Source organism: Musca domestica, unplaced genomic scaffold, assembly GCF_030504385.1.
Source record: "Musca domestica strain aabys unplaced genomic scaffold, Musca_domestica.polishedcontigs.V.1.1 9, whole genome shotgun sequence".
In the NCBI taxonomy this organism is placed as follows: Eukaryota; Metazoa; Arthropoda; class Insecta; order Diptera; family Muscidae; genus Musca; species Musca domestica.
The window spans coordinates 5957418-5969604 of record NW_026712435.1 but is presented as its reverse complement, the minus strand read 5'-3'; the positions used below and the strand labels follow the sequence as shown (position 1 = coordinate 5969604).

Here is a 12187-nt window from a genome sequence, read left to right as displayed (position 1 = left end):
TGGCCAAATCAGTTGAAAAACGTGGCCAAGACCACGGTCACAGCTGAAATCAGGGATACATTTATATAAGGGTTATACCAAAACGTGGCCCAACCAATATTCTCTTGGGGGTTACAAATTCCATAGAAAACAAAATTTTTTTCTGACCACCAATTAGATGTGAAATTGGACTTGGGGATACTCCAATGTGGGGACTTTACTTAAATAAATTCCTATGTGACAATTATCTGTATGATGGTTCCCTACCCCAGGGTAGCATAAATACAATTTTTAGCCAAATCAATTAATGAATGTGGTCAAGACCAAAATGGGCCCTACTCTGAAAATTTCAAATTTTATGCGAAGAGGTTCTCTACCTTCTTAGAAACAAAGATGCCAAATATAGCTTAAATCATACGATGGTTATATAAATATGAAATCAGGTTGTACCCTTATCCGTCAGTTATGATCGATATCATAACCTGCAAAAGCGATTTAAGGTATCTTGAATGTTTGGGAAGAATTTCTGGAAGGATAGAAATCCTTTTCTTACTAAGAGTCCCATTCGCTCTACTATTTTCCACCCTTTATATTCGGTATTTTTCTGATTGTACATTGGACGGATTATTGTGACAGGAAAGAAGTAGTTCCACGCTTTGAAATGAGCCCCATTAGGCTTCTTCGGTAATTTTTGTTTGTTCAAATGTGTTCGCATCTTCCAGCTGAACCACGATGTCGGCCCTGGAGTTCAAAGGTAGATGTCAGTTAACATCGTATTTCACTCTTATTTCATTTTTTGGTGAAAATTTGTATATAGTGAAAAATTATTCTTTATTTTGTTCACAAAAAATTTTCTGAATTCATTAGATAATAAAAATTGAAAAAAAAAATTGACAAAAGAAGAATAACACATTGAAAAAATCTTCAACTTATTCGCTGATTTTTTACAGCAAATGTTTAAAGATCCTTATATAGTTTGTCAATAGAATGTACTTCTATTTTAAAATTCGATTCCATTAAATTATTTCGACATCATCTATTCCGTTTCGCCACCACATAATTCGGTACTACACTTCCATGTAACTCGCCACCATTTTCATTTCTCAAGAAATCAAGTCAATTAAATAAATTGGTATTAATATTTGAATTCAAAAATAAAATATAAAAAAACACTACAAATGTACATTAGAAAAAAGTAAGTCAAAATAGAAAGAAATCATGCAAAATAAAACATTACTATTGTACATTTGAAAAGTCAAAATGAAAATGTTAATATATCACATTCTTACGCGATTTTTTTGGATATTATCCTCGGAGAGGAGACAATTCCGAATTTGTATGAATCGTTAAAATCAGTCCAGCGGTTCTTAAGTTATAAGCGTAGTAACTAACACAACTTTCTTTTATATATATAGATATATATATATATATATATATATATATATATATATATATATATATATATATATATATATATATATATATATATATATATATATATATATATATATATATATGATTTCAATGAAATATGAAAGGTGTGGCGGAGTTTGGTGTAAAAGTGTTTTTTTTAAATATGCATAATAGACAAAAACTACGGGCCGGCAACGCGGACCGGGCCAGCTAGTATATATATATATATATATATATATATATAATTGAATCAGTTGAGAACGCCTGAACCCGGAATATTTACGAATATATGTTGGTTAAAAAAAAAAAAATATTGCACTACTTTAATGCATATATATATATATATATATATATATATATATATATATATATATATATATATATATATATATATATATATATATATATATATATATATATTTATATATTTATATATTGTTGTTCGTTGGTAATTGAATCAGTTGAGAACGCTTGGAACGGTTTGGATAATTTTTTTCAAAATGTTTGTTCTACCCAGAGTTAGGTTTTTATTTTATAATACTGATGATTGAGGTTTGAAAATTTAATTAAACACGATGAAATGACGTATATAAAAATGCACCGGTGAATAGGAAATAAATCATAATGTGGACTTATGTTGTACTTTTTTGACAAAAGATTTCTAACCTCAAAAATGCTCTTGAGCCCTTCAAATACCTCAAATCGGCCAAGAGTATATATATATATATATATATATATATACCATTTGCAACATCAATCATCCTAAGAATAATATAAAAACCTATGCAAAGTTGAAAAGACACATATTAAATTTGGTGACCTCTATCGTAATGGTGAACGAACATACATTCTTTAGGGGTCCTTAACTTTAACATACTAGCTGAACCCAGTGCGTTTCGCTACCCCTTTTGATTTTATATGCATTCAAAATTTTAAATACGAATATTTTGTAGTTTAAATAAAATAAACAAATTAAAGAATTTAAAAAACGTATTTTTGTAAGACTTTAATGAACAAACAAAGAAATCTATCGAAATGCCAAATTTAGTCCGCGTATACGAAGAGTTTGTCCTTTGGATTTATTAATTTTATTGGAAAAGCCAAGCATGCAGGAAACTGCAATCTTTTGAAGTTGAGTGGAATTTCTGTTGCTATTAGAGAATTTGAGGTAGCTTCATACTTCCCCACAATAATCGTATGCTCAATTAAATATTTGGGTAGTTTTTTACTGTTAGCCTAATACCATAGCAAAGGCGTTGTGGGGCACAGCCATATCCCAAACTAAACAGATTTCAATATAATTTGACAAAAATTTTTTTGGACCTAATTACGTCACACCTTCGATATTTCATTGAAATTGGTGGATATTTTTTTTCTTTGATTAAATATACGAAATAGACCGAAAATATATATGGGAGGTATATCTAAACCTCAAAAAATTTCACTATTATTTGGAAAAATAATTTTTATTCCACAACACATTCGGATATTCTCTTATTCCAAATTTCATTGGAATCGTGTTTGCTGCTTTAAATATGTGAAATCGGCCGTAAATATATGTAGGAGCTATATCCAAAACTCAACCGATTTCAACATAATTCGGATTTTTTTAAACTAAATTCCGTCATTCTGTCACACATTCTGAATTTCTTTGAAATCGGATATAAATATCGTGTTTGGTGCATAAAATACATGAAATCCGCCGAAATATATATATGAAACATATATCCAAATCTGAACCATTTTTAATATAATTTGGCAAATTTACTTTCTGATTAAATCCCGTCACTCATTCCAAGATTCATTAAAATATAACGTACATATCGATTTTGGTGCATCAAACAAACGAAATCGGTCGAAAATATATATGGAACCTATATCGAAATCTGAATTGATTTCAATATAATTTGACAAATGTACGCTCGTTTTAAGTTCCTTTACACATTCCAAATTTCATTGAAATTATAGATACATAGCGTGTTTTTGGTGAATCAAATATATGAAATCGGCCGAAATATATATATGGAACCTATATCCAAATCTGAACCGATTTCAATATAATTTGGCAAATTTACTTTCTGATTAAATCCCGTCACTCATTCCAAGTTTCATTAAAATATAACGTACATATCAAGTTTGGTGCATCAAACAAACGAAATCGGTCGAAAATATATAATATATATTTCAATATAATTTGACAAATGTACGCTCGATTTAAATTACGTTACACATTCCAAACTTCTTTGAAGATACATAGCGTGTTTGGTGCATCAAATACATGAAATCGGTCGAAAATTCATATTGGAGCTATACCCAAATCTGAATCGAATTCAAAATAATTTGGCAAATTAATTTTTGTTCCAAATTCCAAATTTGGAGACTGTATAAGTAATCTTTCAATAGATATGTGCACATAAAATCTAAATTTTTGGCAGATATCTCCGATTCTGATGCTATATCTCCAGTTCCAAGTAGAATTTCAAAAATTTATATTGCTTATGTTACTTTCAGGCGATGTTGTAATACACTGGGAAATTTTCAGGAAAATCCGTGTAGCGGTTTTCGAGTCCATAAACTACAAATAAACAAACATACAAACATTTTCTTTTTTCAGATATAGATTTCTAGGATTATTGGAGTATCACGTCTCATTTAATTATAATACTATCACTAAACATTCAACCTTCTGCATGTTTTTGTAACAATTTCTACCGAATGAACTGTTATTTGACATTTAAAGTTTTCAATGTTATTAAATCTATGCGGGCAATAACTTTTGGTTTCCCATTTGGCATAGCCGCAATTGAAAAAGTACGTTAAGATTTTGATGATTTTAATAAAAATGTCCGATTTCAATGGCATTTTACACAAAATTCTGTATCAAAAATCAACTTTCGATTTATTCAGTTTTTCGACTTTTCTAGGGGCTTTTCCCAAAAATTTCCCCGTAAAAAATTTCCACTGTCCAATAATCCAATAACAAATAACCGAAAGAAAATTTGAGTCAAATCAGAGCCGTTCTTAGTAGATGTGTAACTATACTTTTTATACCCTACACCACATAGTGGTGAGGATCTCCATAGAATCACTTTCTGAGTTGATTTATGCATGTCCGTCCGTCCGTCTGTCTGTCCGTCTGTCCATGTATTTTTGTGAACAAAATGCAGGCCGCATTAATTATCCGATTGAGATGAAATTTTCCAACCAACATTTGTTTGGCCCAAGGACGAATCCTATTGAAATTGGAGATAATCGGTAAAAATTTAAATATAGCTCCCATATATATCTTCGTCCGATTTGCCTTTTATTGTGCACCAAACGTGTAATATCAGCCCGAATAGTATGGAATTTTGCACATACAACCAAATTATGCCAAATTTGATCGAAATCGGTTCAGATATAGCTATAGCTCCCATATATATTGTTCATCCGATTTGTTATTTTTGTCCACCGCAGCCGTAATATGCACTCTGTAACAACAATATTTGGGGAAATATATCAAATGCAGCTCAGAAATACATTTCCTAAATTTTATCGAGATCGGTTCAGATTTTTGTCTCTCTGGCTTTGGGTGCATCAAATATGTGAAATCGGCTGAGTATATATATGGGAGCTATAATCAAATCTGAGCGTATTTGAATATAATTTGTCAAATTTATTTTTGTACCAAATTTAGCCACTCATGCCGAATTTCATTGGAATCGGAAATACGTATCGTGTTTCGTGCATCAAATATGTGAAATCGGCGGAAAATATATATGGGAGCCATATCCAAATCTGAACCGATTTTGATATAATTTGACTAATTTATTTTCTAATCAAAATCCCGTTACATATTCCAAATTTCTTTGGAATCGAACATACATATCGTGTATGGTGCATAAAATTTTAATATTTTAATATAATTTGACAAATGTATATTTGTTTTAATTTCCGCTACACACATATATATATATATCATTGAAATTAGAGATACATAGCGTGTTTGGTGCATCAAATACATGAAATCGGTCGAAAATATATGTGGGAGCTATATCCAAATCTGAACCGATTTCAATTTAATTTGACAAATTTATTTTGGCTCCCAATTCCGTTACTTATTTTAAATTTCATTACAATTGGAAATACATATCGTGTTTGGTGCATCAAATGCTTGAAATCGGCCGAAAATATATATGGGAGCTATATCCAAATCTGAACCGATTACAATATAATTTGACAAATTTATTTTCGGATTAAATCCCGTCACACATTCCAAATTTCATTGGAATCGAACATTCATATTGTGTTTAAGGCATCAAATGAACGAAATCGTTCGAAAATATATGTGGGAGCTATATCCAAATCTGAACCAATTACAATATAATTTGGCAAACATATTTTTGTTTCATTTTGATATATATATATATATATATATATCAAAATGGAACAAATATATATATATATATATATATATATATATATATATATATATATATATATATATATATATATATATATATATATATATATATATATATATATATATATATATATATATATATATATATATATATATATATATATATATATATATATATATATATATAGCTGCATTTTAATACTTATTGCAATAATACAATTTGTTAATTTTCATTTCAATTGCTTTTTAATGTGTCATTTAATGTATTTACAAAACACTCCATTAGGATAATTATTTTTATACTTCCATAAATAATGATGATATAAATACATCAATGCAGACATTCTCAAAATTTAAAGTGCATCAGAGTATGTCTGCAACGTCAGTTACATTAATAGGTCAGTTATATATTTCATAAATATATGTGTTTATGTACATATATAGAAGTATTATGAGTTTATGTAAGTGGTTATATTTAAAAAGGTAAATTATTATTAAATTACAAAAAACTTATACCTATCAATACAAAGACAATACCATTAAACTAAAAACCAACAAAACTATTATAAAGCAATGCCTATGTTTTTATACAAAACAGAAAGAATAGTTTATGAGATATGAATTCTTTAGACTTCGGTAGATCTATTTTCTTCTGAACGAGAAAGTTTACGTTCACGTCCTGGAATCCGACCACTAACAGGTGCCTGAGTTTGTTGTTGTTGTATTTGCTGTTGTTGTAACATATGAGCAGCATGTGGATGTACGTAATTCACTTGATTAAAACCTTGGATTCCGGGCGCAATATATAACCCACCGACGGTCGCAGCCGGAGGAACCAGTCTTAATTTGGCAGCAGCCGCATTGGCAGCGGCAGCAATCACTGCGGCATTTTCTCGCGATGCGTTACTGGTTGTTGTTGATTGAAACGATATGGACATTCCACTGTCAAGAGAACCAACACTTCCTCGCCTTTGGGGTTTATCGTTTCCGACTGCAAAAACAAAGAAAAAAATTATTTTTAAAGAAGTTAATTTGTGTTCTAAAATTTAGAAGTGTTTTCTAAAAAATACATTTATAAAAGTACTAGCTGGCCCGGTCCGCGTTGCCGGCCCGTAGTTTTTTCTACTATGCATATTTGTCAAAGCATAATTATTAACAGATATGAGTGATGTAAGAGTTCACGAGCACGTACTGGTCGATTAAAAGTGCTTTAAAATACCTGTACCCATATTTAAGCCGTGGGCTTCAATATTTAAACCGTGGGCTTCAAATGTGTGGATGTGCTATATAAATCTATTAAAAAGCATATATCAATCTTATCCCCATGTGAGGGATCAAATTAATTTTTAGTATTTCGTATTCGTATCAAAATTTTCCAGTCAAATGAGCAGTAATTTGGAATTTATTGTATTTTGTACACCTCCTAATTGAGGGCTGAATGATTTAAGAATAGCAAAGTTAATTACTTTTTTAAACCCATTAACACCTTAGATTGTGCATTAGAGTCCTTATAAGTCCCCCTAACCATGTCGGTCTGTTTGTCCGCCAAAAGGTGGACTTGAGGGGGTACTATTACACGGAGAAAATTATAAAATTTGTAGATATATTGAAATTTTTGTGTAAGATTTTCATCCCCCAAATACACATGTTTAGCCAAATCCTTTGAAATATGGTAAAATCAGGAGGTACCTCTATATGCGCATTACTCCGAAACATCGACCTACATTGAAAACTTTCTTCTATCCCTTATAATCCAAGATGAGAATAGAGGCCAAATCAAAAATATAGCAGAGCAATATAGCATGTCAAAATGAAAAAAATTTCGCGTGATTTAAGTAAGTAAAAATAGTTTTATCCACCTCATAATTGAGGGCAGAATGATTTCAGAATAGTCAAATATAAATACAATTTTACACCCATTACCGTAAGATGGGAAATAATTTTATTTGCCATTTAAATTGTAAGTTGGAGAACCCATAAAGTCCATATTTTTCATCATAGTATAATTCAATGACGATTCTATAAATATTCGGTCCCGTGCTACTTTCTTATATTTGTAATTTGTTCTTGTTTCCACAATTCATTTCATATAGATGTACCTCCTAAATCTACGTTCCCAACCAATATTCTCTTGGGGGTTACAAATTCAATAGAATACAAAATTTTCTTTTTTGACCGCACATTAGTTGTGAAAGTGGACTTGGGGATACTCCCATGTGGGGACTTTACTTAAATAAATTCTTATGTGGCAATTATCTGTATGATGGTTCCCTACCCCAGGGTAGCATAAACATAATTTTTTAGCTAAATCAATTGATGAATGTGATCAAGACCAATATGGGCCCTACTCTGAAAATTTCAAATCCAAGAGGTTCTCTACCCCCTTACAAAGATGCCAAATAAGAGCCAAAAAATGAAAAAAGTGACCAAGACCCCAAAAATAGCTTAAATCATACGATGGTTATATAAATATGAAATCGGGTTGTAACCTTATACGTGAGTTATGATCGATATCATGACCTGCAAAATGTTTGGGAAGAATTTCTGGAGGGATAGAAATCCTTTTCTAATTAAAAGTTCCATTCGCTCTACTATTTTGCACCCTTTATATTTGGTATTTTACTGATTGTACTCCCAAAGAATTTTGCATTTTGAGCTCTTATTGGACGGATTATTGTCACATGAAAGTAGTAGGCCCACGCTTTGAAATGAACCCCATTAGGCTTTTTCGGTCATTTTTGTTTGTTTTAATGTGTTCGCATCTTCCACCTGAACCACGATGTAGGCCCTGGAGTTGAAAGGTAAATATCAGTTAACATCCTATTTCGCACTTATTTTATTTTTTTGGTGAAAAATTGTATATAGTGAAAAATTATTCTTTATTTTTTCCCAAAAATCCACTGAATTCAATATGATAATACAAATTGAAAAAATTGACAAAAGAAGAATAACAAATTGAAAAAATCGTCAACTTGTTCGCTGATTTTTTACAGAAAATGTTTAAAGGTTCTTACAAAGTTTGTCAATAGAATGTACTATTATTTTTAAATTCGATTCCATTGAAAAATTTTTTCGAGGTCAGCGGAAAATGTGCACCTTCGGCTAGCCACCAGAACTCAAGCGCCGGCCATGGTGATGATATGATCTAAAGGGCTTTAATTCACGTAAACAACACTTTATACTTCCATTATTCCATTCTGTTGTTGTTGTAGCAGTAGTACATGTATGTGTTTGCGTTCTGCTAATCTGGTTCCAGCTCCAGGTTTAGAAATTCGACTACTTTATCGGGCTGTAGCCAGAGATCTTCTGGAGTGAGTTGGGTAGGTTTGGCTGTGCAATTAAAGAGGTGTAGCGTATTGTGCGGGCCTGTATCGCACGCCGGGCAGGCGTAACGCACATCTTCATCAATTCGTGCCCAATACGAATTGAGACGACTACACCATCCTGAACGTAATTGCGCCAAAACTACCCTGGTTTGTCTAGGCAGCTGACGTTCTTCAGCTGCAATGGATGGGTGTGGACTCCGAGGACGGCATTCACTTTAAAACTGCTAATAGCATCCGCGACTGCATCGGTGTGAATGCCACTCAGACCTGCCTGATAGGCTTCTTGATCTAGAGGTTCTCTCTTATAGCGCTGGACCTCCCTCTCTAGATCATGTATGTCCTTCCTGACACGCCTGAGTGGGGGAGATTTATCCACCATATGATGGTTGGGATGACTCTCACGGTAACACCCAAGCAGGTACTGCAACGAAAGCATATGATTATGCTGACGTAAGGGAAGGACTTTCGCCTCCTCATGTAGATGGTCCACTGGTGTCATGAGGAGGCACCCTGTCGCAGTTCTCAGGGCAGCGTTCTGGCAGGTCTGGATATGCTTCCACTGCGTAGCACTAGTATTCGCAGACCACACTGGAGCCGCATAGCTGACCACAGACCGACCTATCGGTCATCAACAAGGTTTCTTTGTCCGCACCCCAAGAGCTGCCGGCTAGCGCCTTGAGGACCTTGTTCCTACTTTTCATCTTGTCGCAGATAGCTGTGGCTTGCGACTTGATCATGCTGTCGAACGTGACCCCAAGAATCTTGGGGTAGTTCGTGGTCGGTATTAGATTCCCCTGAACATTCAGCTGTGTTCTCATCTCCGCAGACCATGTGGTGAAGAATGTGGCCGTTGATTTCGTGGCGGATATTTTCATATTCCTCGCGTGGAAGTATGCGGCAAGCTCCGTGAGATAGGGGTTCAACCTTTCGCATATGTCATCGACCACTGGACCCGACGCCATGATCGTACAATCATCCGCATACGTTACGATCTCAATGCCGTCTGGAGGGCGAGGAATTCCGGAAAGGTAGAGGTTAAACAGTTCCGGAGATATCACCCCACCTTGGGGAACTCCCTGTTTCACTCTACGGGCTTTGGACTTCTTGTTCCGGAATTCCACGTACGACTGGCGTCCACACATATAGTTGATTATCCAACGTTTGAAACTTGGCCGGAGGGTAGTTCTCTGCACGTCCTCGAACAGTGTGGCATGATTGACCGTATCAAAACCTTTAATAGGTCAATGGCTACCAACACTGTTCTGTCACACGGCCTGTTCTGGTTCAGTCCTCTACTAATATGTGTGGAAATGGCATGTAATGCTGTTGTGGTACTATGTTGTGGACGGAATCCGTGCTGGTGGTTAGCAACTATATAGCTTCCTCTAATGCTGGGGAGGAGTAAAGCCTCAAGAGTCTCTGCTACTGGCGACAAAAGCGAAATCGGCCTGTACGATTCGCCTTTACTGGCATCCTTGCCTGGCTCCAGTAACGGGACCACCCGGCCCATTTTCCAGGTGTCGGGCACTATGTGGGTGGCTAGCGACAAATTGAGAACTTTCGTTAAGTACTCGACTCCCGGCGTATCCAGCTGCTTCAACATTACCATTGAGATTCCGTCTGGGCCCAACGCTTTGGATGACTTAGCGTTACGGATGACATTTGCAACATCACCCATCGTAAACTGTGGTGGTTCCTCCTCGGCGGGAAGAGATCTGATACGACGTAGTACTCTTTGCTTCGCCCTATCGCTCTCGGGGTGCTTGACAAATTGTCGATTAAAATATTCCGCGCACCTCTTCGAATCAGTCACCGTTACGTCGTTAAAAGTGACTGAGGTCCTATCATCCTTTTTTCCAGGGTTCGAGAGCGACTTAACCGTTACCCACAGCTTACTCATATCGGTTCCAATGTTGCAGCACTTCAGATGGTCTACCCACTTTTTCCTTTAATGCTCCTGTACCAACCGGTTGACTTCCACTGTCAAATCACAGATTCTAGGATCAGTTGGGTTGGTACGTCGGAGATCATCACGCTAGTTTGCTAATCCCGCTGCCTCTGCTGGGAAGTTTGGTCTTATCTCGGGTATTCGACCAGCAGGTATATAGCGAGCGGCTGCAGCTTTGATGATGTTTCGGAAAATCCTTTCTGCTACCCGAACATCAGAAGGGTTGAGGAGTTCTCTGAAGCGGCGGTTGGTGAATTCTCTGAACTCTGGCCAGTGAGCTTTCCCATGGTTAAGGAAAGTGCGGCGTTCAGAGGTTATGAGATCGGGCGACCTGCTTATGGAGACGATTATCGGGAGATGGTCTGAGCCAAGAAAAATGACGGGTTGCCAAGTCACGTCATTTATCAGACCGGGTGACACTTTGGTTAAGTCTGGCGAACTGTGACACTCTCCTCTTATTCGGGTGGGGGCATCCTCGTTAACCGTGCAGAATGTGGAGCAGTCAATCTGCTCTGCCAGCGCTGATCCCCTCTGGTCATTACCTAGGACGGAATGCCACAATTCATGGTGGGCATTAAAATCCCCTAGTACCAGGCGGTTATTGCCTACCAATAATGGGCTAATATCAGGCAAATAACATGGTTCACAGCATTAATCGGCGGGATATACACATTAAGCACCTCTACCTCGGCAGTTCCACACTTGACTGCTACCCCCATACATTCCATGTATGGGTCACTAGAGACTAGCTCAAACGAGATAGGTCTGTACTGAACAGAATGGTGTAACAGGAACGCTAATCCCGCTCCTCCACTTCTGGTGCGATCCTTCCTTAGTACGTTGTAGGCTCCAATTTTCATTCAGCTTGGTTTCTGCACAGCTGCGATCTTAATATTCCTCCGATTCATAAATTCCACTCTCTCATATATTTTGCCTCGGAGTCCGTTGCAATTGAATTGCAAGAATGATGCACAATTCGGAGTTGGAACAGCAACATGTGGCGTTAGGTGCTGTGGTGTTGGTTGCTGTTTTGGAGACTGCGGTGGAGTGCCATACTCCGACGACGTCTCAGATGAGGACGACGAAGAAGTGGACTCGCTGGGGACTACGTTACTGCAG

The 12187-nt window shown here is 35.7% G+C and overlaps 1 protein-coding gene across 10 annotated transcripts in view; it reads right to left on the bottom strand.

Moving 5' to 3' along the window:
• Positions 1 to 6021: 6021 nt before the first annotated feature.
• The window catches only part of LOC101896486 (uncharacterized), a 92602-nt gene continuing 86436 nt past the window's right edge, over positions 6022 to 12187 (bottom strand). For all 10 annotated transcript variants that reach the window (XM_059131714.1, XM_059131720.1, XM_059131719.1 and 7 more), the window contains one exon: positions 6022 to 6785. In XM_059131714.1, coding sequence (XP_058987697.1) covers positions 6421 to 6785 — 365 coding nt within the window. In that variant the 3' untranslated portion in view covers positions 6022 to 6420. The remainder of the gene's footprint in view (positions 6786 to 12187) is intronic.